Source organism: Rhodamnia argentea, chromosome 11, assembly GCF_020921035.1.
Source record: "Rhodamnia argentea isolate NSW1041297 chromosome 11, ASM2092103v1, whole genome shotgun sequence".
Classification (NCBI taxonomy): Eukaryota; Viridiplantae; Streptophyta; class Magnoliopsida; order Myrtales; family Myrtaceae; genus Rhodamnia; species Rhodamnia argentea.
The window spans coordinates 18557131-18582069 of NC_063160.1; the positions used below are offsets into that span (position 1 = coordinate 18557131).

Sequence of the window (24939 nt, forward strand, 5' to 3'; positions counted from 1 at the left end):
CCCGGATTTTGGTTTTGGTTTTAGCTCTTGCTTAAAGCTTCCAATCAAAATGGACCGCCGATATTGCGGACCCCTTTCAAGGAGAAAATTGTCCAAAGAGCCCTAAACGTATTTGCATTTTCGTCAATTCGGTCATGAACTTTTTTAACACTTTACCAATTGAATCTATCCGGCAAATTACAACCAGAAATTGCTGACTTGGACGCCGGCGGTACCACGTAGGACGGAAGGCACTGGTGTGAATATTTTTTTATGATTTTTAAAAAATTTAGTTTACAATTTTTTTATCTTTTCTTTTATCTTTCTTTCTTTTCCTTTTCTTCTATTAAGTCCGACGAGAGGGTCGCCAGCCGACCCTCACTCATGACCGATGAGGGCTTCACGACCCTAGCCTATGACCGGCAAGGGTAGGCCAACGACCCTTATCGGGCTTGGCAAAAAAGAAGAAGGAAAAGAATAAAAGAATAAAAAAAAATTGTAAATTTTTTAAAGAACTATAAAAATTATCCACATCAACGAGAGCCATGTCACGTAGGACGCTCGGCGTCCACGTCATTTATTCTCGACCGAAATTGGGTGAACAGACTCAATTGGCAAAGTGTCAAAAAGTTTAAGACCGAATTGATCAAATTATAATAGGTTTATAATAAATTTAGAATCTTTAGGATAATTTTCTTCGGTCGAAGAATAGTCCGGTTTAGACATGCAAAAAGTCTATCAACCCTTACCTGGATCGAAGCTGTTCTCGCGTCTTTTGGCTAAATGGACATTGAGTACTAATGATGATTACGACTTGGAAAGGTAGTGCTTAACCAAATTACACAAACTCGCTAAACGCTTGCCGTGGAGACCACGGTATGCATTAGCGAATAAGTGTCGAATCGATATCGATCTTAGTAATAAAATAATGGGTTTGCGTATTTCATGCGATCGCATCATGAGAAAAAGCGACCGACATCTTGCGTTGACACCAGAATGAGTGTCCCATTGACCCGTATTTATCCCATCGAACTTCATTTATCGTAAAGTTTCATCATAGCTCATGAGCATATCGAGGTATGATTCATGCTCTCCGTCGACAGAGAAACACGGAAGATCCATTGATATTTTTCCATTGGCAGTTTGGGCTTTGACCGATAAATAACTACCGCTATATATTCATTTTCGCTTGTAATTATAGGTGTGATGTGCTAATTATAGTGGAATCATCCACTAAACGTAACCTTAGTTTAAGGGAGGAATCACAATAAAATCTAGTGTCGATTTTCTTTTCTCTCCTTTTTCATTCGTCTGTGATTTGTGCGCCGAATCGAAACGGTGCATTGGTAAGAAAAATCGCAATTTGAAAAGTATTAAGGTAATTCTCAGAGAGTCTCTGATTCGAATTGCATTCAACAATCTCTGCAGGGGTACTTTGGTAAAATGGAAGACAGGACAAGAGCGCCTCGATTTAAGCCTTTAATTATTCAGAAAAATCCCCGGGTTGGGTCTGAAGTCCGAACCCATGCGGAAAAGATGTCGGGGATGTCGGCGGACGTAATCACGTGGTATTCTATATAAGCTCCCGCTCACGCTTCGCTTTGCGGAACGTATTCTAAGTTATCCATTCCATTGTACGGTGACATGAAGAGCCAGTTACAAGTTTCAACAGTCATCTTAATCTTGATTAATTTCACATTTGGATTTTGACGAGACTCTTACTTAGATCGGCGGAAAAATTTGTCCGAAAAAGTTATGGATTTTGTCAATTCTAAAACTTTCATTTGTGTTAATTTAATCCAAAATAATTTTTTAATTATTTTCCATTTTAGTTCTAAAAAACAGTCCACGCCGGCGACACGTAGGACAGCCGACACTAACTGGACCACCGTATCAGCGATTTCCAACCAAAATTAGCCGGAAGAACTACGTTGACAATTTGTTAAAAGGTTAAAGACTAAAATTAGTAAATCGCCAAAAGATTTAGGCCTCAACTTATACGATAGAGAGTTTTAGGATTGAATTGGCGGTCGTACGGAAAGCTTAAAACTATGATACATTTGAAAAAGGTTCGGTATTAAATTGGCCGTCGCACAGTAGATTTATGATATTTTGGACAATTTTTTCGAAGATCAACTTCTTCTCCGAGCACCAATGTCTTGTGTATCGTGATTTCATGGTATAACTTACGTAAAATGCAATGCCCCTCGGGATTAGTGCGGTTGGTTAAAGATGTTGGGGGATTTTTCCACTTCATGAATCAGGAGGTAATTCGTTCTCAAGGCACTTGAGGTATTTTGTGAATCTCAATGCCACTAGTCTCTATTTTCGGTAACTTCGAATTACAACAATAATAATGAAAAAAAATAAGATTAGTAGGATGATTAAGAATAATAATGCGAAACAAACGCTCTAAAAGTCTAAATGGTAAGATCTAATCGTAACCGTTTCGCCGAAAATGGTCAATGAAAGATCTTTCACCGACACAAATGAGTTTCCAACTTTTTCAAGAGTGGTTTCGGGTTCTGTGGCAATTCAAACAGGAAACGAATTGGCGACATCACTAACTAAACTAGAAGAAAATTACATATGGCAAGTGGTAAAGGACATTGATAAAGAATTTATAAATTGCAATTAAATTCGATAAGTTGTATCGATTGTAGATCTTTTTTTAACAGAATTCCTTCGACCATTTATAGCTGGATGATAACCGTCTCGAGCATTTACTACTTCTAACCATGACGTTTCTGTCATCTGCCGATCCATGATACTTGAAATCACAATTTTTTTTTTCCAATCATTTCTCTTTTCATCGACTTGCCCGAACACTTCGAGCGCCTCATCATGACGTGGAATTTGTTTTTTTCTTACAACTTTAGAGTTTATTAAATTAGTCGAAATGCAGTGGTTGGAGAACTTTACACGTACTAATAAAAGCATGCACAACGAACGCATATATTAGTGAGCCACGTGTACGGTCTACGTGGCGAGTAGAGCTTTAGATAGTTGTTGCTCCACAAATTATTTTTTTCAACGCCTATTTTATTTTTATTTTATTTTCAGGCTTTACAATTTATTTTCCTCGGCCTCTCAACATATTGAACGGGCCGACCACCATTTCAAAAGTGCGAAACGACTTGTCGGTTCGGGAAATAGGAATGTGCGTGTGCGAGAGCATGATGGAGAAAAGCAACTTTTCCATTACCTTAAGAAGGGATGTTAGTGCTAAGCTTACCAATTTATGATTTATTAGATTAATATATCACATAATAATTTTTTTTGGATAATGTCAAATAATGGCATAAAGTGACATCATTTTCTCAAATCGACGACTTGAAGTCGACCTTATTTTAAAGAAGGGCCAAACCAAGCGCATTTTCATCATTTATTCTTTTTATAATATTATTAATAAGTCGACAAAATGGGGATTATCCGGAGTGGGCTCAATGGATAATGGGGATAGGTAGGGCGAGGCCATCCTCGCCAGTGGCCAGCCCCATTGCTTGAGACCAGCTGCTAGGGAAAAAGGAGGGAAAATAAACAAAGGGAAAAAGAAAAAAGAAAAGAAAAGGAAAAGAATAAATAAATAAATAAATAAATGATAAAAATATCCTTGCTCAGGCTAATTTAAAATAATGAGGGTATTTATTTAGGATTTTTCCTAATTTGTTCTTTTTGTTAGGTGACTGAAGAAATAAAGGTGACAAGTTGTTACGTTTCCGAATTGGAGGGTTAATTCGCATTTATGACGAGATTGATTAGTACAAGATTCCGCGCGTTACGTCACTCGAGTTCTTTGTTCTTCAGTTGACAAACATCGAACTGAAAATTCTTCCGTCTTCGTACAGATTTCTCGCTGAAATCTCCCCTATTTGATCCGTCGTGGAAGCAAAACCATACATCTTCGCTTGTTCCGGCATTGATCCGCCGCATTTGGGTGGTTAAGTAGCACCCGTTCTATCGAACGCATGACGATATCGCGTTCCGAGAGCCCGGGAAAGCGGCATTGCGCGGTTCTTGCATTCCCTTTCGGCGGCCATGCTCGGCCTCTCCTAGGACTAGTGTGCCGGCTAGCGCGGGCCTCGATGCTCGACGCGCGGTTTTCTTTCTTCAGCACGGCAAGATCGAATCGACAGATCTTTTCGCAAGCGGAGGGCAATCTCCCGGACAATATAACGGCCTATGACGTGGAGGACGGCACGCCACCGGACCACGTGTCCACAGGAAACCCGCACGAGCCCGCAAACTTATTTCTCGAGGCAGCGCCCGGGAGCATCAGGAAGGCCATGGGTGAGGCGGTCTCAGAGACGGGCACGGGGATCAGCTGCTTGATATCGGACGCGTTCTTATCGTTCTCCGGAGAACTGGCGGAAGAAATGCGCGTTCCGTGGATCCTAGTGTGGATTTCGATGCCGTATCCCCTCTATGTATACACAAACATCCGCCTGATCCGGCAAATATGCTCAAACTCTCCTCCTACAGTTCCTGATGGCCATGACGGACGTGCCCGCAAAGTCATCCCGGATGTGCCCGAAGTTCTCGTCGGAGATTTGCCCGAAGGGGTACTTGCGCCGGGTGATTTAGAATCGGATCTGGTAGGAATTCTGGGTAATCTCGGAGCTCTGTTGCCAAGAGCCAGCGCGATTGCCATGAACTTTTACCATGAGCTAGATCCTACTGCTCTCACAAACAATCTCAGGAATACTTTGCCAAACTTGCTGTACTTGGGTTTTCTCACCTTATCGTTGCCGCCGCCTCCGAAGCCAGAGTCTCCGCCGTTGGATTCCGACATAAACCGTCACTGCATGTCTTGGCTAGAAAGGCAGAAGCCTAGATCCGTCGCATATATAGGATTCGGGACACTAGCAATACTTCCTGAGAATGAGCTTCACGCCTTGGCGGCAGCACTTGAAGAAAGTAACGTCCCTTACATTTGGTCCCTACAAGACAATTTGAAGGAAAAACTCCCAAGCCAGTTCCTTCAGAGAATTGGTGCGAGAGGCATCGTCGTTTCATGGGCCCCACAGATTGAAGTATTAGCTCACTCGTCGACCGGTGTATTTGTAACTCATTGTGGGAGCAACTCTGTGTACGAGAGCGTGGCGAATGGCGTGCCGATGATATGCAGGCCTTTCTTTGGAGATCACAGGATGAATGGTAGGATTGTAGAGGAGGTGTGGGAGATTGGTGTCCGTGTTGAAGGCGGGGTCATAACCAAGGACGGCGTACTCAAAAGCCTCCGGCTTCTTTTGGTCGATCAAGCAGGTAAGGCGATGAGAGAGAAGGTCCGTGCTCTCAAAAAACTTGTTCAAGTGGCGGCCGGACCTAGTGGCAGAGCTGCTGAGGACTTCAGGAGTTTGTTGAAAATAGTTTCATGACCTTAAAACTTGTTCACAGAGAGAGAGAGAGAGAGTATTTACTTCTTTTGGAAAGTTGAGGTACTTGATTGAACAACAAAAAAGTTGTGGTATTTGATTGTGTAAAATAAGTAAAAGTTCAGATATTGTCGTGACCGCATAAAAAAGTAGTCTTTACCAGTAAAACACAAAGACACTCATTCCAATTGCATGCCTTGCCTTTCTAAATTCATTCCTTTCGGTTCTTAGTTCATTCCATTTCAGTTTGTTCGAACCAAACAGCACAGAAGAGTTGAATTTGCAAGGAAGAATTTATTCAAATTTTCCAAGGAGTGCCCAGGGATAATTACAATAATGCACATGATCACTTTTGGGAAGTTGGCATGGCCAGCGAAACTCCACTCCCGCTAGGCAAATCTTTCCACTGTTGTGTCACGGTTTTGATCTGGGTGTAGAAGTTAACCCCGGCCTTGCCTGAAACCAAGACGAAGTAAGGATTAATGGACAGTCCAGATTTAACAGGCGTGCACTCTCTATGCGTTTAAGAGTTTTTGGAAAAGAGCAACTTACCATAGAAGTTAAGGTCACCCGTGAACGAAGCCTTGGAACCAGTAAACGAGAAAAAGGGCAAAGGAACTGGGATAGGAACGTTGATGCCAACCTAAATCGACGCCAGGTTAGTTAACACGTTTGCGACATTCAAGTTCCATTGGGAATTAAAACTACACAAGCCAGTGAAGACAAAAAGTTGTTTTCCCTCTAATGAACAGCAAACCACTGATTTATGCATGTGAAATATTCTCCTCTGACCTTGTTACTCTTGGTACAAAACAAATTGCCATGGTCTACCTAGGTCTCATTTGATTGAATGTTGCAAGAAAGGATCATTGACTCCAGAGAACTATAGTACCTGTCCAGCTTCAATCTCTGACTGGAATTTCCTCGCAGCTGCACCAGATGTCGTGAATATAGATGCTCCATTTCCATATCTGAGGGAACAAAAAGACCGGCATGAGTAATTTGTTCCAAGCCACGAAAAAGCATGACTTCTTGAGGAAATGGAAATACTTGTTTTTGTTGACAATGTCCAGGGCCTCCTCAAAACTGTGAGCCTGCAAATCAAATGGAAAAGCACAAGTACAGGATAGTTCCCATCCATTTCAATCAACTAGAAACATGTTTCAGAGAAGATAATATGTAAGCAGACCTGCATGCAAAGCAGAACAGGGCCAAAGATCTCCTCCTGCACATTTAGAATCAGGACTTTTCAGTATCGTTTGAAAGAGGGAATACAACGCACTTGTCAAATGATTAGACAACTTCTTTTTTCAAAATTTTTATTAACAAATGGCTAGATAACTTAGATGAAGATACCTTGTAGCACTCCATCTCAGGCTTGACATCAGCCAATATGGTGGGCCCGATGAAATTACCATGTTCATACCCAGGAACCTGAGATGCGACCATGCAAAGTTTTAGTGCACTCCTCGATAAGTAAACTATATTATAGCTTCATTATGTAAGATGTACCACCTATTCTTTTGTTTTGAGGACATCATTAATAATTGTTCACTTGTATGAAAACTAAGGATGGAATTTTACAAGAGTATAGAGCTAATATCAAACACAAATTTGATGAGTACACAATTCTAACAACATTAATGCACAAATAAATTACATTTCTTTTTCATCTCATGAAAAACCCCTTCACCATCTGCATTGTTTGTTTAATGATCAGATTATAAAGGTAATGCAACATAGCATCACATAGGTGCCACCAGCAAAATTTGTTATGACATATCTTACCACTATGTTTCTCCCATCAAGCACTAGTCTGGCACCATCACTAACGCCAGATTGTATCAGGTTGCATATCCGTTCCTTTGCCTGCAAATAAGAAGGTAAAGCACATGCCATGTGAAATAAATTATCACCGCATTAACTAAGATCCAAACTACCAGCACAAGTACAGCCATAGGACCTATCAATTGCAAGTTTGACAATTATTCTCCATCATCAAAATGTTAATTGCCCAGACGTGCTAAAAATGTCAATAGTTTTTTGAATGCATATGACTTACTTGTTTGCTAATAACTGGACCTAGGTCCGCACCAGGTTTGGTTCCGCAATCCACTTTAAGTGATTGAGCTTGCTCCAGCAGTTTGTCTTCCCTGAGAATATTACATTGTAAACTTGCAGTTGGGATTTCATGTTCACAACAACTTCTCTTACGGCGCATTTTTCCACACCGACATACTATGTACAGACAAAGCAGATTATAGTTACACATGACTTAATGTCTATACCGAACACTGTCCTCACACTTAAAAGTGTCGTGATGCAAAAACAATCAAAATCCAAATATCAGACAAGAAAGGCTCGCTGAAATCTATACGGAAACTTGGCTGACAATAGAAAATGAAAAGCGGGTCTCACGAATAGGTAGTTTAAACATTCACACTACAACCAGCAGAAACAGCAGTGCAGAAACTTAATCTTAGTTGTTTTAGATTTCATTTTGATTAATGCAGAGAAAAGTCCAGTGAGGAAAACCGCAAAACAAAAACAAAACAAAGGACTGAAAGTGAGGAATCCAAGCCCCACTTCTTTTGATTTGAAAACCTTTTTCAATGTTTGAGTTGTTTGCGAGCTGCAACCATACTTGATGCTTCTATAATAAGTGAATTCAGGACTTCATGGAGATTGAATACACCAAACTATATCACAAGAAAACTACCTTTATGCATGTTACTCGAGTTAGCTTTTTGTTCGCTAGCATCTTTTAAGAATTAAGCATGAGCAATGATGTTGCACTAATCACTAAGTGCTCGCCCAATTACGCAACTGTACAAGCATCTTTAGAACTGAAAGAGAAAAGGCAAGACTCATTGCAGCCGCTTCAATGTAGGCCCTGAAGAAACTGCTTAACAGGGGTATGCTAACAGTAAACAGGCACTTGGACATGATGCCAACGTAACAAGGACAGAAATTTCCCTGGTGAGTCTGTAGTGTCCTATCTGTGATTCTCCATAGATTAAGAGAGAGCACATCCAGAAGTCTAAATTTGACAGACAAAGAAACTGACAGAAAACACATAGATTACCATGACTTTGATCCTCCAACGAAAACCACTGTGCTGAGCGCCATACATCTCTGTCCAGCAGCACCAAATCCAGCAGCAACTAGAGCATTTAAAGTTGCATCAACACTTGCATCAGCCAAGACAATGGCATGGTTTTTGGCCCCCATATTTGACTGGAGAGCGAAAATGGTAAGTGCGTTACATTCTCTAAATTCAATTTCTCCACTATAACTCAATAAAAGTATGACTCTGCACTTACTTGAACACGTTTTCCCTTGGCTGATGCTCTTGAATAAATGTGCATGCCAGCCTTCAAATCATATGAAACACCACATCAAAAGATAAATCAACTATGACTAATCATATTATTATGGCCTATGCAACTCATGAACATCAGTGGCTTTACATTTAGGCATGAAGATGTAGTGGTGTTTGTGGTGCATCTCATCTGCAATGTTTTCGAAATCCTTTGCAAACTATCTTCTAAGACTTGTCAATATGAAAGGACACTTGATGGTGATAGTAAGTTAAATGGGAATACTTGTCCTCATCCACTGAAATGCCATGTGCGACTGACAAAGGGATTAAACTCCACAAGTTGACTCACAGTATTGGAACCGACAAATGACACAGCTCTGATGTCGTCGTCATCACAAATAGCATTGACGATATCCTGTCCGAGAAAAACCGCCACGAATTTGAATGAGAAAAATAGAATCTCTCTTAACACGCACAATTTGAGACTTAATACACTGTAAACACCAAACTGACACAACATCATTATTGCAGAAGCTATTTAGACCAGGAATCTTTGCAGTAATCCAAATTAAGATGTAACAAGATACTAGAAATATTCCAGATTACAAGCTAAAAGCGCTTTATGTTGTAATCATCAGGCGTCCTTATGGGCATAGTTAAAGTATGACAATATATAACAAAAGTGCATATCAAAGGGATTTAATTTGGATGAAGTACTGGAGTCGCACCATATCTATTTAGATCATACTGTTTTCTCCCAACGAATAAGTTTATCTGAGCAAAAGAATGGACACATAATGTAGCTACTGCAAAACAATGACTATATTGGATAACCAAAAGACACAGCAGTGGCACAAGGACCCCTATGTTGTCATTCCTATTACCAAGTCCAATCTAGAAATAAAACACGAAAGAATAATAACTTCAATTGTAGCATCATCGAGGCAAAGTTGGGATCGTACACTTGTTCCATGAACTATATTGAGTACACCATCAGGCAAACCAGCCTCCAGTGCTAACTCTGCTAGCATGATGGACGCCCCTGACATAGGCACGAGGAACGTACGAAGAAAGTAAATTATCAGAAAGACCAGAAGAAATAATTCTGACCAAGATTTTGCCGAGTAGAAGACCGCAAAATTAAAAAAAAGAGCTAAAAAAGAAAAGCAGTTGAAAATATGAAACCATCCACCACATTGCAGTTCACTCAATGAAGAAGAGATCACGATTCATGATGCTCTTCATTTAGCCTGTAACAGTTTACTTGATGAAATTTACTCATTGTGCCTTACTGCCAGAGCTTTAAACTGCCTATGCTTGATAACTAAGTAAAATTATAACAACAATTGTGCCCATGGCCAGTGAGATGTAAGCAAGCTAAAAAAGATCTCGAGCTCACCAGGATCTTTCTCAGATGGCTTTAAAACAAAGGTGTTACCACATGTCACTGCAACTGGAAACATCTGCATATACCCATTATAGACCGTTAATCAGACATTATCAGAGTAAACTGGTGGAGATGAGTTGCAATATAACCAAGAGTACATACGGAGTATTCTGCTAAAGTGTAATCTACTTATGTCATCAAGCCATAAATTCTGTGTGGCTAGCATTTAGACATTGAAGTTTCCATAAATTCTGTGTAGCCAATTGCCAGTATTTAGACATTAAAGTGTGTAAATTTGACAATGCTCGTTTTATTCTCTAAGTTTATCCAACGTTGAGACATTATCATCATCCAAGCAGGCTAATGGTGTTTGGCCTCTACCTTAGGCAATATGTAGTTGCCTACAAAGTTGGAGATAAAAATCTTTTGCTACTTGAAATGAAAGGTCAACATAGGTGCATATTTCAAGACCAATAATATATAGAAAGAAAATCAAATCAACAAGCTTACCCATAGAGGAATCATTGCTGGGAAGTTAAAGGGACAGATTCCAGCACAAACTCCAAGGGGCTCTCTGACACTGTAGGTATCAATTCCACTTGATACATTGGAAACATACTCTCCCATCTGAAGTGTAGCCATCCCACATGAATGTTCTACCACCTCTGCATATTTGATGGTTTGTTCAATTAGTTGGAGAGAGGGAGAAAAACTGAGCTTGGAAATTTTTTTCATACAACCACTTTTGTTTAACTGTTGAAGGAAAGACTCAAGGACCAACCTAACCCACGAAAAACATCTCCTTGTGCATCCTTCAGGGTCTTTCCCTGTTCGGTGGTTATGTTCATGGCAAGCTTATCCTGAAGTGGATATTACACAAAATTCCATCGACTGAAGGAAATAAGCTAGTGATACAGAAGAAATGCCCACATAATGCTTATTGAGACATGCTTACCATGTCTCTCCGAATAAGCTGTTGTAACTTGAACATAATGCGTTGACGGGTCGTGACTGGCGTATTCCGCCAGGAAGGAAATGCCTTTTTTGCAGCATGTACTGCAGCTTTGAACTCTTCATTTGTAGTTAATGGAACTTGGGAGACAACTTCTTGTGTAGCCTATAGACAAACAAAATCAGAACAGACCATTGCAGAAATCACATGTCCGCCAGGTGAAACTGATGAACAGATCAAAAGAAAGAGAGTGAGAATGATGCCAAGGCAAATGAGCTTACGGGATTTGTCACATCAATGAAGGAAGATGATTTTGAATCAATGAAAGCACCTCCGATGAGATTGGGAACCCTCTGAAACAAATACAGATTATCAGCTTTGAGAAAGAACAGAAGTGATTCAGCATTCGCCACGCCATACTCCAACTCGTCAATAATGCCATTGCATGAATTCGTATTAGTATACAATGCTTCATCATCAACTTTTGAGCACACAAGAGCTTTCGAATGCTTTCAACTTATACGTCTTCCAAAAAGATTGAAACTGGACGATCCTATGAAATTAGGAAGTAATCCCACTTCCAGGGATCAAGGATTAAGCAGTCTTATCCCAAAGAATGAACATAACACCAAAACCAATGTCTATGAAGCCAGAGCAAAAAATCATTTCCCCAGTAAAACAGAAAATCAGAAAATTAAAAGTCATTCCTTTATCTTAAGAAGTCCTGCCCATTCATTCATCGCTATTGAAACATCGCATGTTCATGATAGAAACCACTAAATTAAGCTGACCGGTGGTTGCCCATGTCTCGAAGAAGGCTCGGTCGCAGTGGAGAAACGAGAACTTCCAAAAGCAAGAATCCGAGGCCTCAAAGCCTGCAACTTTTTCACTGCAATAAAGCATCCGCCGAATCAAGAATCAAACTTTTCCCAATCAACGAACGATCAGCTATTGAATCCCGGGAAGAAAAGCACAAGAACCTCCAAATTCCGTACCTCTCTGAATCGAAAACCGCAACATGGTTTTGGTGGCAAGTGACTGTGACCCCAAGCGAAGTGAAGAACGTCACTCCTTACATTCGGCTCATCCTCCCAAGAGTATTTTATAGGAGGTCAGTGATCGAGTGCACTCCCAGGAGCGCGATCCACGAAATCTAAGCCGTTGGATGTTTGCGGAGCTCCGATTTGTCGATGATGGGCAAGAATCGTGCGGGTGATATTCGAAATGGGACGTCAGAGTCTTGCTTTTGCGTTTGAACTTCCGTTCCCTTTCGGACATCATCAGATTGGTCACGAGAATTTGAAGATAAGATTAAACAGGACGGGAAAGGAAAAGAACAAAACATTCCGATCGGTTTTAACCAAAAACGACAGGAAAAAAAACAGTTTTTTTACAGTGAACAAAAGTTTCAAGTGGGAAGGAAGGAAGGACGATCTCGATCTGAAGAACCACGCGCGTGACAATGCACCAGGCACGTGCCAGTTGTTTGGATTCTGTAAAATTTTTTTATGAAAAAAAAAACTTCGATTCTTCCGTGAAAGAAAAGAAATTAATATTTCAACAGAAAATTGTCCAAAAAGACAATCTTGTCATCCCACTAATTTCGTAGTATAAAAACGAACTACTATTTAAATTTCTGAAATAACGGGATCGTACATAGACGTAGATATTTGATAAATTTTTAACTTTTAACTCTTAGAATGGATCTGACTCCAAATTAGGAAAAAAAAGCTGCAAATCGTATACAGTTAATTAAAGGGTTAATACCATGAAAAATCCTAAACCGGTACACCTGTGACAAATTTACCCTAAACTATTTTTTTGACCACGAAAAATCCCAAACCGGTACATATGTGACAAATTTACCCCAAACTATTTTTTTTACCACCAAAAACCCTAAACTGGTAAATTTGTGAGAAATTTACCCTAAACTAATTATTTTGACCACGAAATACCCTAAACCGGTACACATGTGACAAATTCACCCCCAGTTAAATCGTCACTTTGTTTTGGCTTTTGGTCCGCTACGGTATGGGAGGACACAACCCTTAGTGCTCCACCCATCCGTGCGCTATGGATGGTGTCATCGTACAAGAAGAGACTACCGAAGGAAGGAGGTTCACGATTTGACATAAATAGGTAAGCCTTAGGGGCGTCACGGTGAAGATCCCGACCATGGAGACCATGGGGATAACCCGGTAACAATGATACGGAAAGCAAGTCTTCGATCTTACAAAGAAAGGCGATGACTCGAAGACCTCATCTCTAATGCTTTTGCCTTCCACGAGACCGCACCTGTCGGATCCGAAGATCGCCTATCTCAAATTGATAAACTTGTAACAAATAGAGGGTTAAAACCCCATATTGGTATACCCGTCAACTATCACATGTCACTAAATCAACAATTTGATAGTTAAATTTAATGAAAATTAACGGAGGGTAAATTTGTCACAGGTGTACCGGTTTAGGGTAAATTTGTCACGAGTGTACCGGTTTAGGGTTTTTTGTGGTCAAAAAAATAATTTGGGGTAAATTTGTCACAAGTGTACCGGTTTGGGGTTTTCCATGGTATTAACCCTTAATTAAAACATTTTTCATATAAATTCACCGTTGAACGCAATAAAAGAGTAGCTTCGGAGACTTGTTCAATACTCGAATGATGTCCACAAAATCACCGAAAAACTCTTAAAGATTCTTAACTATGAAGAGATAGGGAGATAAAGAGGGGTATGGAGAGGAAAAGGGAAGAGGGAGGGAGGGAGAGGACGATTTTCAATGAAAGAGGATTGGGGTTGGATGCTGAAAGATCTTTTATCACGATATAGATATAGATACGAGGTTTATAAGATATTATTTGTGCCTTTTTAACATATTGTTATTATGATGATGGTGATGGAAAAGCCAAACTTGAGCGCGCATCATCTTTTGGCAAAACCATAATTACTATAGAGGAAGATTTCGACGTGTGCTTATCACCGATAATCCAAGTTGATCTATTTTTCAAATTTGCACCGATTGTATTATAATGCTATGACAAATCTATTCTTGTGGAATGAGGAAATTGCTATAAGTTATACCAATTTGATCTATTTTTCAAATTTGCACTAGATTGTAATGTTTCGTAATTGATTTTATCTTGAATTTATGTAACTCTCTTTTAAGTGAAATGAAAATTTCCTTTTGATAAAAACAATAAAAATCTCTTAGGATAGTGTGTGCCAAAAACCGAAAAAGAGGTTAATATTAGATTAAAAAAAAAGAAAAAGAATTAAGTGATTATACAAAGAAGTAGAATTTTGTGGCGTCAAATATTTACAGAAAACTTTTTAACTAAAAGAAAAGAAAAGCATAACATAAAATCATTTGGATTTGCACAGCTACAAGTAACTACTTATACTGTCAACAGGATCCTTCTTCGGTGCTCTCTACCACACTCACATTGTCATTCCATTTTTGAGTCACTCTTTTCATCTGGGTGTAGAAGTGAATTCCGGCTTTCCCTGCGAGTTCAACAATCTCAAAATGTCAACTTTTCGTGGGGACCGGTTTATTCTAAGTAGACAGACAAATGAAACGCAGTGTACTGTCGAATGTAATTTACCGTCGAAACTGGTATCGCCCATGAAAGAGGGTCTGCAGCCGATAAATGAAGCAACTGGCAAAGGATCAGAAACTGGGATGTTTATACCGACCTGACTCAAATCAGAACATTCCAAAACATCAGCTATGGTTATTCTCTGGAACACAAAAATGTAAAATGGAGAAGAAAAGTAACTCAACTACAGAATTCAACATCTAATACAAAAAATATTTCACACCAATGACGAATAAAACCATGAGAAGGCTTACGCATCAAGCAGACATAATTTTTGCTATTTGTCCGTGGCCATCAACAGTTATATGCATACCTGTCCTACTTCAACCTCTGCCTGAAATTTCCTTGCAGTTAAGCTGGACGAGGTGAAGATAGATGCCCCCCCACAATTCCTGCAGGAAATCAACATTCTGTAAAGAACCAAGCAGAGTATATTCTGCTTTTGCCAAAAACGAAGGGGAGGAAAAAGTAGATTTTGGATACTGATTTCTGTTGATGATGTTTATGGCTTCTTCAAGGCTTTCAACCTGAAAATGAAAAAATTACTAAAATTTGTGTGCCCCAATACTGATTCCATCACCAACCAAGAGTTATAGAGGTAATTACCTGCATGCAGAGGAGAACTGGCCCGAAAGATTCATCCTGCAGAATAGTAATTGCTGGGAACTCAATATATTCACTTTTGTTCACCTCTGTGATGGAAATATAGTCAGAAATAAGCTACCTTGCAACAGTCCATGTCGACTCTCACATCACATAGGATGGTAGGACCAATGAAGTTGCCCTGTTCATATCCTGGAACCTGCATGTAGTATCATAAATCGCAAAGTTCTTTGATGATGGTGCAGAGTGACCATAGCAACAATCACACAGAGACCATGCGTTAAGGTCCTCAGTGCATATTCTCGAACCATAATTAGTGAACTCAGAATTAGTGCGTGGAAGTTATTCTTAAGCGTCAGACAAGATTTGCTCATCCAAAATGCAAATAGGCACAATTACTAAGTTTTGATTAGCAAAGTTACATGTTGAGAAGAATAATGGGCATGCTCAAAATAGAGAACATTGTTGTAAAGGCAGTTACCACAATGTCTCTCCCATCAAGCACAAGTCTCGCACCACATTCAACACTTGCTTGAATTGATCTGCAGATTCTCTCCCTCATCTGCCAGTCAAATCACAAGATAATCAAATTTAGACACACATACAACTTGACAAAAGGCAGGAAGCCACTGGTTCAAAGACAAGCTTAATGGAAAAAAAAAAAAACCGTCATCGATGTACAGTGATTGAGAAATTTTCCAGAGCCAAACAGGTAAGAAGCAGACCATGTAAGTACCTGTTTGCTAATTACTGGACCAATTTCTGCATTAGGTTCTTTTCCAGAATTCACTTTAATTGCTTTGGCACTCTCCACTACCTTACTTTCCCTGGAGAAAGAAAAGACGATGTCATGTCAGCAATCACACTAAAGTTTTCCTTAATGTCTACATAATAAGAATGAAAATGAAGAAGCGAAAAGTAATAAAGTTTATTAGCATGCCTCTCTTTCCAGATATGAAATTTGGGGGAAAAGAGATTCATGAAATGTTGATATTTTGTCTGTCTCACTCATTCTAAAGGGAAAACATCATGAGAACCATATGAATCCTTCAAATTTAAGCTGTGCCTTCATTCAAACACTTAAGAGTAATGCTAGGGATAACAAGAAAGTTTACTAAATGGCTTAACAAACTCTGTATGTTCTGTAAACAATCGAAGTGATTGGCTACACCTAACAAACTTCAATCCATTGCTTTGTAAACAAAGAAAAGAGCTTCAAACTCGGAGATTATTGGAATACTTGGGATGCTTTTAGAAAACATGTGACCCCTCAAATTCTACAATTGCCCTGTTTTTTTCTATAGGTTATCTAACACCTCCATCTTTTTGTGCGGAGAGAAAATAACAAAATGTCGAAAAGCTATTTTTCCTTTCTGAATTTCAAAAAGATCTTCCGTTGTTTCTGTTTGAAAACTAGTTTCAAAATCACCGAATACTTTTTCAAGGCTTGTTTATCATCCTCCAATGGAAATTAAACTAAAAATTCAAAAGTTCTCAAAGTTAAGCCGGTCCTCAAAGTTCCTCTTCTTTCAGAATCTGGGTAAATGACCTGACATGGACTTCCTACATCAAGCATATTTATCTGTCATAGCGAAGCGTTGCATGTCTATATTACCATCTACTTAAACCTCCAACAAAGATGGCCATGCTGATTGCCATGCACTTCTGTCCTGCAGCACCAAAACCAGCTGCAACTAGAGCATTCAGAGTGGCATCCATGTTGGCATCAGGCATCACGACAGCGTGATTTTTCACTCCCGTGTTGCACTAGAGACAATATCCGGCCAGGCAATTCACATTGGCTTCAACCAATGGATCAGTGAAAGAGCACTAACTCTGCTCAGAAGGATGTTATAACAACATATGGAAGGTAAGTGTGTGCCACTTACTTGAGTGCGTTTCCTACTAGCAGATGCTCTTGCATAGATGTAAGCGCCAGCCTTCAAAGATTTGTAAACGAAAATTATCACATGATATTCGAAACATCGTAAATAGAAATACAATATTACAAGTTTTAGTAGAGACCCTAAGTTTTGTGGGATCCCAAACTAAGGTGGAAAAAAAAATTTCACAAAGGAAAATAATTTTAGTGGGTTCAACTGCAGCAGTTGAAACGAATTAACTCATTGCATCTATTAATAGTTGATCAAAAAAGACAAATGGGAGAAGAATCTGAAGGGCATACAACAAAGAAGAAATATCAGCATAAAAAGGCACACTGAAGCAATTCGCAATAGGACAAATTAAAGTTCACTTACTGCCTCAGGACCGGAAAATGTGATGGCCTTAATATCCTCATGATCACATATAGAATTTAGAATATCCTGTCCAAAAGTAACAATTCGGATAATTAATCATACTTAGGTATCAGAGTCAAATCTGAACATAAGTCGAGTTCAATTTGCAAAGAAGGACCAGGTAACCCTGCGCAGTGCACATCAAAGATGACAGACAAAGTAGGTTTCATTGCTAACTTTATTCAAATCAATAGGCTAATTGAATTATGCGCAAATAAGGCCAATACATTCACTGTCAGAAGAAAGGAACCTTTTAAATGTGAGAGTAAATGAAAGATTGGTCAATTGAAACTTACATTGGTACCATGAACAATGTTTAAGACACCGTTAGGCAATCCAGCCTCCATTGCCAACTCCGCAAGAATCACGGAAGCCCCTGAAGCAACATCAGAATTTTTCCATAATTCTTAAGTCTGGATCTGGATACATTAACTCATGCCTAAAGAACCATGACAACTGATATGTTATATAAATAAAGCACCAGTCCATTACAGACCTTTGGTGACTAAAATTCATTTGAAGAATAATTCATGGGAACAAACTCAGAAAAGCAAAACCTGGACAACTGATCTATGATAAAATCGTCATGTAAAAAATAATTCACAGCAACAAACCCAAAAGAGAAATATATAGACCCATACAACCCTAAGATGAGAAGTGCATTACTAGGAGGCTAGTAGCTTAAGACACACCAATAAAAGCAAAAGTTCCCATACAAGAGATTATGTCCTCACAAGCTTCGAGATTTCAGGTATGCTTAGAAGTAACTACAGACACAACTATAAAAGTAACAGGACAGAAATCGCAAGAACGATTGACTTATCCACAAGCCAAAACTAGTGTGATACACAAACAATCCAAATCAAGAACACGGTGAACTCAATTTTAATCTGTATCAATCAAGCGGCTGTATTCTGTGAACAGGCATGTCATTAAATACATATGCATGAAAATGCCCTCTGCATTTTAACCTTATATGGTTTCTGTAATTTTTAGAAGAACAGAGTTTACTAGCGAGTCACCTGGATCTTTCTCAGATGGCTTCAGAACAAAGGTGTTACCACATGCGACAGCAATAGCAAACATCTGCATACACAAAATGGCATTAGCAACACAGTTTTTGTCCTTCACTCAGCTTGGTCCAGAGAATGTAGCCAGCCAGGTAAAGACTAATTAAAGTTTCTTTTCAGATGAACTCTAGCATGCATAAGCACTTACAAGCCTGTCAGCCTCATGAAAAGCTGAACCTCAATCTTGAAGCTCAAAAAGTACATCGTGGCATTTTCTAACCGATCAATAAACCCACCAAGAATTGTAAAAGAAGCAATATGTGAAAAAAGAGAAAAATGGAACATAGCAAGCGTACCCATAAGGGAATCATTGCTGGAAACTCAGAAGGACAGATACCAGCACAAACACCTAGTGGCTCTCTCACACTGTAAGAATCAATCCCTTTAGATACATTTGGAGCAAATTCGCCAATTTGGGTAGTTGCTAATCCACAAGCGTGCTCCACAACCTCTGCAGCGGAAAGAGAAACTCCATAGCGGGACAGCAACAATGGCATTTGGTCTAAAACATTTAAATGAACAGAGTGCACAAACCTAACCCACACCAAACATCATCATAAGCATCCTTCAATGGCTTTCCATGTTCAGTAGTGATGGTCATGGCAAGCTTATCCTGAAAAAGACAATCATCATAAGCATCCTTCAATGGCTTTCCATGTTCAGTAGTAATGGTCATAGCAAGCTTATCCTGAAAAAGACAATCATCATACTAGGAAACACTCTGATAATAATTGCAACAAAGTATGAAAATCAAAACAAACTAACAATATCTCTATGAATCAACTCTTGGAACTTGAACATAATTCGCCGACGAGAAGCAATCGATATGCTTCGCCACAATGGAAAAGCCCTTTTTGCAGCGAACACGGCAGCTCTGAACTCCTCACTTGTAGTAAAAGGAACCTGAGAAACAACTAGCTGGGTTGCCTGCATATTAGGGCACAAGGACAAGTCAATAATCTCTCTAGCTACAAGACAATCGCAATTAGATATTCCGAAACTGCTCCAAGACTTACTGGGTTTATCACATCTATAGATGAAAACGACTGTGAATCAACAAATCTCCCACCAATGAGATTGGGAACCCTCTGTCGCAGCACCCAGCGTTGTAAATCAGTTTCCAACTCAAGAAATATAGAAAAGACAAGGATATGGAACTCCTCAGGCTGACTCTCTTAACCCCAAGATTACTGGGAAAAGCCTTCCTTGGGCTATCTCATGTGAAGTTACATGTATACTTACAGGAGGGTTCCGTTGTCTCCAAGATGGCTCAGTCACCGCTTGATCGTCGCTTATCATGGCAGACGTCTGGGGTCTCAATGACTTGAAGTTCCTGACTGCAGCATCAAACCACCTAGCTCTTAGGGAACTGAAGGCAGATTTGCAAAAACTTTTCCAGATTACTTTTGAAAAATTGAGGTTTATCCTATCTAACTATATTTCAAGTTGCAAAAGGTGTTAAAATGATTTGGAAGGAAAACGATACGATCAAATCCTTTTGATTGACTGATATTCTATGCCAAGGAGGGGGGAAAAAAAGAACTGACACAGTATGACTTAGAATTTGAGCATTGCAGAGTTGAGCTGTGACAACTAAAACTTATTTTACATTGAAAAACTGAAATGTCTGATTCATCACAGCTCAAGAAAGGGGAACATGCAAACTATGCTAGCTTCCATTCCCATTATTTGTCAGATCCATCTTCTTTGATAGCTAAATTCTTCAGCATAGCAAAGGAACATGCTAAGCAACAGCCTTTCCACAAATAAATCTGAATCACAAGCATATGTCACACAACATTGAAAAAGCTTATGAATTTAAACATGAGAACCAACATTAAGTTATTTTAAAACTTTCCAATGAAGGTCCTTAAACACCAGCTCACTAATTAAATAAATTTAACACAAAATCAGATAATGCAATTATACAATGACCGACTCTCTTGGTGGAATCTCAATTGTAAATAGAAATCAGATAATTGTCACCTGTTACATTTCCTTGTCGAATTTTAGCTTTGACATTGTATACATGCTTTGGAGTTGACATCAACTCAGGATTGCTCTGTCTCAATCTTTTTAGAATTTGACGAGGCTTCAATCCAGCTTCCGTCATCTCTTTGATGAGCAAAACTTCATTTTCATTGAAGCGACGGGCAGAAGGGTGCTCAGAAATGTCCTTAAGTGCCTCATGATTGTGAGTTCCATTTTTAATCGTGAGAATCCACAGGCCATCATCCTTCTTGCCCACGGCCTCAAAAGGACAATTCGTTAGCCGAGAAGCCATTTTCCTCTTACGGCTATTTTGTTCTCCAGAGGAATCATCAGCAAGTTTCCGCCTATTACGATAAACACCACCTCTATCACAGCCAAGGATCACGAATTTGTCCCTCTTAGACTGCTTTATTGTCACTACATAACCCTGGGATACAGCAAAATCACCCACGTGTTGGATAAGTTCTTCACGATCTACAAAGGTTCCAGGAGGAGGAGGAAGCATTTGAGGAGGTTCGTCCAGGCAGTTATCCCCACCCATCATTGACAATCGAAAGACTCTCCCTGCTGTGCATTCCACAGAAAGCTTATAGTCTGAAATCTCTCCCATAACACAATCATTTATATGAGATAAACCTAGCAACGGGGATATCGAATATGGGAAAAAAAAAACACACCTAAGGCAACACCGCAGCTAATAAGTTATACTCTTTTTTATCTCCGAATTCCACCTTTCATTGAGGAAAAGAAGAGCACGTCATTCTGGATGTATGCGTGAAAAGGAAAAGTAAGGGCAGCGTCCATTTAGTGCACCGGTATACCACATCATTAAGAAGAGGAGAGAAACAACTGACAGCCATCAAATTCTCTCAGCTACTGAAACATTGAACTAGAAGCAATTTCAGAGTCATTCTAGTTCGTGATACGCCTCTGAGCATGCTTAGCTTAGCAACAAATGGGCGAGAGTGGAAAATGAAGACACATCAGGGTGAGTCATTGGATAATCACGACAGAAGTGAAATCTCTTCATCACGAAAAACCAAGGAAAAAAAAAAGAAAGTTCAAGGCTCGCAAACCCCTCGAGGAAACAAATGCAATCATTTGATCGCAAAGCAGGAAATCTTTCTGGGGAACGAAGAAGGAGCAGATAAAGAACGAGAAACAGATGTCCGGACATACCCATTGTACAATAACAATCAAACAGGACAACAGGGCTCCAAAACTTCAATTCAGTTGCCCTTTTCTACAGATAATTGCAGACACGATCAAGAAGGTGCAACAAGAGAAAGCTCCAAGAATGGAGGGTCGGAGGATTACCCGCAACGAAGACCAAAGCTTCCAAGGAGTGCGAGGCGCGATCTTTTCGTTCCCGGGCACTACTCTGAAGGAAGTGGCGCTGGAAACGACACAAAACTTGCTCGTCTGAGAAAGTATTTTACGTTCTCTCCGTCTGCGGACACAGGGACACAGCGGGAGAGAGAGAGAGAGTTGGGGACGAAGTGCTCTAGACGCCGTCGTTTGTAGGGGGCTGCAATGACGAGGTCGTTTCATAGCAACGTGGGGATTCGGCCCGAACGAAGAAGCCCATGTTCTCTTTCTCTTTGGGTTTTGGGCCTGCAGAAAAGTTTCCCCCCGTTCACCAATTTAGAATCTCGACCGAGACAAGATTAACTAAGATGATAAGAAAAGTTTACAGTTAAAATCAAAAATCTAATTTCAATATATTATTCCAATTGTTTATTAGGTTATAAGTTGAAACCCCGTCACAAAAAAAAACGGAGAAAAAATAATTTTGGACTTTTATATCAACGTAAACGAAAATAAGAAAAAGATTTCGAAACTTTTATTCTAAACACAACCTTAAATTATAAAGGACACACTTCTTATATGCGAAAACAGCAAAAGACATTTTTTACCCGTGTCAAATCGTTTTACGTAGGAAAAAAATCTAAAAGCACAAGTTTTATTTTATTTTTGTTTTCCCTAAAAGCTACAAAAAAAACTTTTATTCTAAGCACAGCCTTGAAGTATCAAGGAGACAGCTTCTTATATGCAGAAACAACAAAAGACATTTTTCACCGGTGTCAAAAATCTGAAAGCACAATTTTTATTGTATTTTCATTTTCCATAAAAGCTAAAGAAATTTTTATGCTAAACACAACCTTAAAGTATAAAGACGACTGTTCTTATATGCATAGACGACAAAAGACATATTTTAGCCGTGCCAAATAATTTTACGCAGGGTCAAATCTAAAACTATGGTTTTTATTTTATTTTATTTTATTTTTGGTAAGGATGGTTTTTATTTTATTTTCGCTTTCCTTAAAATCTAAGGCTATAAAAATGTTCCGTTCTACCTCTTTACAGAGCACTAAAATCGAATTCGTCCTTCTCATCTCTTTACTAGTAGGGCCGCGTGCCTATTAACAATATATATATTTTTTAATTTGACTTTCGGTAAAGGGCAAAAAAGCATAGGACTGTAGAGATATTTCGTGTTCGTTTTATCCGGAATGGATATAAAGTTAATCTTCGTAATTACGTTTTTGGATCGAGTTATGGAAGGACTGTTATTGCTTAAGCCGAAAAAAGGACGGTGGGCGGCGAAATGCAGAGAAAGTTAGAGATCATTCCTCGATCAACGAATCAAGCTCGAGCGAGCTGATCAGTACATCATCGATACTCCTTGTCTCCTCCTCCTCTTCTTCTTCTTCTTCAACTTCTTCATCCCCATCTCCATTCCTCGGAGCTGCATCGCCCACGCTCTCTTCTGAACCGCCGCCGAAACAACAACTCTCGCCTTCAACGCCGCTCGAGCCCCCATCGCCGCCCGCGCGCATCCTCAACCTCCGCCTGCACGACCTCAACCGGCCTTCCAAAGCCCTCCGCCGCTCCTCGTGGCTCGCCGCCATCCACCGGAGCGACTCGATCACTTCCCAGTCGTACTGCTGCTTCTGCTCCGCCAGCCGGCGGTCCTGATTGGCTCTCAGCTCGACCGAGCTCTTCTCGCTCTGCAGCCTCAGTATCAGCGACATTGCTTCGTCCGCCGCCGATGCTGCCGCGATCCGCTCCTTCTCGAGCTCCATTGACGCCGCGATCGCTCTCCGCCTCTCGATCTTCACCATCTTCCTCAGCGCTAGAACGTCGAACGCTTCATCCTCCGGACACGAACATTCTCTATCCTCCTCGCCCTCATCGTCTTCTTCCACGAGTTCCTTGGCTTTGCCCGCAATTCCTCTCACGAGCGCTTTACCGGTCGCCGATTCGTTCGATTTCGGCGAGCGATTTCGAGAAACTTCATCTGAATCTCCTAATTCACTTGCTTTTCGCTTGAATTCACACAAGAATCGGACAATCTCTTTGCTGCTGAGGCCAAACGGCAAGGCCTTGAGCCCTAATCGCGCAATCAGCACGAGGGCGACGGCGGTGAAGACCCGGCGGGAGCATTGGATCGCCGAAATGCCGTCCTCGCCATCGCTCCCGCTGCTCAGTAACTTCAACAGCGACGCGCATTGCGAGACGGATAGACCGATCAGGAGGTGGGAGAATCTCTTGAACAAGTCGAGAAGGAAGCACGTGATTACCAAGAGAGAGAGGGGGCCGAGGAGCTGCATGTGGTCCCCGTAGCTCCGGCTTCTCACCATATCCGCGGCGATCGATGCATTCTGAATCCGACGCCGAACGAAGCAAGAGCGCGAGAGTCGCTCTTGGAAATCATCGCGAAGAACAAGTGTGGACAGAGAGAGAGAGGGTCGAAGCGTGGGTAGGGGCTGCTCAGTGTTCAAGCCATGGACGGATTGAAGATGGCATATCGATCTGGTTTTTGTCGCAGAGAGAGAGAGAGAGAGGGAGAGAGAGAGTACGTGGAGATCGTGGGAGACGAAAATGACGGCGGATAAATCGAAAAAGGCCAGTCAGATTATTCCCACCAAAAAAAAAATATATATATATATATATATATATATATATATATATATATTACGAAACCAAAAAAAATATTGCAGAATGAAAATAATTCGCGGGTCGATCTGTCTGGTAGAAAATGAATGAGTATAATTATTTGTATCACATAAATTAGTTAATTAATAGAGAAAGTTTGTCTAAATATTATCATTAACGGAGAAAATATTTTTTCTTTTTATTTTTCATTTTTGTAAGTGCTACAAACGATTATTTTTGAAGAAATATTTTTCAAATTATTCATTTTTTGGTGAAACGAACAGAGCTTACCTTTGAATCAATCTTTTTTTTTCAATAGGTATTAATTTTGCAGAGAACTAAGGAAAAAAAAAATAAAAAAGAACTTTTGGAAGATCAAAATGCCAAATCTAACTTTAGTTTTGATGATATGCATTGATTGATGAAAG

At 40.0% G+C, this 24939-nt stretch overlaps 4 protein-coding genes across 10 annotated transcripts; 1 reads left to right on the forward strand and 3 right to left on the reverse strand.

Annotated features, from left to right (window-relative positions):
• Positions 1–1000: 1000 nt before the first annotated feature.
• LOC115747279 (methylmalonate-semialdehyde dehydrogenase [acylating], mitochondrial-like) lies at positions 1001–22042 on the reverse strand. Of its 6 annotated transcripts, none has more exons than XM_048272049.1 (21): positions 21890–22042; positions 21250–21334; positions 20567–21136; positions 19823–19917; positions 19597–19668; positions 19346–19507; positions 19115–19193; positions 18877–19031; positions 18533–18596; positions 17807–17886; positions 17472–17537; positions 17103–17153; positions 16829–16980; positions 15950–16040; positions 15695–15775; positions 15335–15412; positions 15217–15252; positions 15094–15137; positions 14924–15002; positions 14617–14707; positions 14295–14515 (listed from the first exon to the last, which is right to left on the reverse strand). In XM_048272049.1, exons 3-21 carry the CDS (start codon positions 21114–21116, stop codon positions 14415–14417), a joined length of 2127 nt encoding a protein of 708 aa, XP_048128006.1. In that variant the 5' UTR covers positions 21117–21136; positions 21250–21334; positions 21890–22042; the 3' UTR covers positions 14295–14414. The 6 variants fall into 6 exon arrangements, with proteins under 6 accessions (XP_048128009.1, XP_048128006.1, XP_048128005.1 ...); XM_048272048.1 differs by having other exon boundaries at positions 20567–21139; XM_030683370.2 differs by lacking the exon at positions 21250–21334 and adding an exon at positions 21752–21815 and having other exon boundaries at positions 20567–21139.
• Positions 4266–5357, forward strand: LOC115747226 (anthocyanidin 3-O-glucosyltransferase 7-like). Its single transcript, XM_030683287.2, has one exon. It carries the CDS (start codon positions 4266–4268, stop codon positions 5355–5357), a length of 1092 nt encoding a protein of 363 aa, XP_030539147.2.
• On the reverse strand, positions 5629–12289 carry LOC115747280 (methylmalonate-semialdehyde dehydrogenase [acylating], mitochondrial). Of its 2 annotated transcripts, none has more exons than XM_030683371.2 (19): positions 12011–12289; positions 11807–11904; positions 11297–11368; positions 11019–11180; positions 10845–10923; positions 10574–10728; positions 10076–10139; positions 9639–9718; positions 9026–9091; positions 8678–8728; positions 8440–8591; positions 7417–7507; positions 7143–7223; positions 6711–6788; positions 6544–6579; positions 6405–6448; positions 6247–6325; positions 5907–5997; positions 5629–5810 (listed from the first exon to the last, which is right to left on the reverse strand). In XM_030683371.2, exons 1-19 carry the CDS (start codon positions 12033–12035, stop codon positions 5701–5703), a joined length of 1614 nt encoding a protein of 537 aa, XP_030539231.2. In that variant the 5' UTR covers positions 12036–12289; the 3' UTR covers positions 5629–5700. The 2 variants fall into 2 exon arrangements, with proteins under 2 accessions (XP_030539231.2, XP_030539232.2); XM_030683372.2 differs by having other exon boundaries at positions 7143–7227; positions 7421–7507; positions 12011–12287.
• Positions 22043–23131: 1089 nt separating the features above from the next.
• LOC115747281 lies at positions 23132–24386 on the reverse strand. The gene has a single exon (XM_030683373.2). The coding sequence runs from the start codon at positions 24214–24216 to the stop codon at positions 23200–23202; it is 1017 nt and encodes a 338-aa protein (XP_030539233.1). The 5' UTR covers positions 24217–24386; the 3' UTR covers positions 23132–23199.
• Between the last annotated feature and the right edge of the window lie 553 nt (positions 24387–24939).

What these genes read in the sequence shown, in the direction of transcription:
- LOC115747226 (XM_030683287.2), top strand. Translation starts at nt 4,266, where the DNA reads ATGGGTGAGGCGGTCTCAGAGACGGGCACGGGGATCAGCTGCTTGATA.
- LOC115747280 (XM_030683371.2), bottom strand. Translation starts at nt 12,035, where the DNA reads ATGTTGCGGTTTTCGATTCAGAGAG. An exon ending in CATTTGTCGGTTCCAATACT is followed by an intron (nt 8,729 to 9,025) that starts GTGAGTCAACTT and finishes TATGATTTGAAG; the next exon opens with GCTGGCATGCACATTTATTC. An exon ending in CAGAGATTGAAGCTGGACAG is followed by an intron (nt 5,998 to 6,246) that starts GTACTATAGTTC and finishes GCGTCGATTTAG; the next exon opens with GTTGGCATCAACGTTCCTAT.
- LOC115747279 (XM_030683370.2), bottom strand. An exon ending in CAGCAATGATTCCCTTATGG is followed by an intron (nt 18,597 to 18,876) that starts GTACGCTTGCTA and finishes TTGTGTATGCAG; the next exon opens with ATGTTTGCTATTGCTGTCGC. An exon ending in CATTTTCCGGTCCTGAGGCA is followed by an intron (nt 17,154 to 17,471) that starts GTAAGTGAACTT and finishes AAATCTTTGAAG; the next exon opens with GCTGGCGCTTACATCTATGC.
- LOC115747281 (XM_030683373.2), bottom strand. Translation starts at nt 24,216, where the DNA reads ATGGTGAGAAGCCGGAGCTACGGGGACCACATGCAGCTCCTCGGCCCC.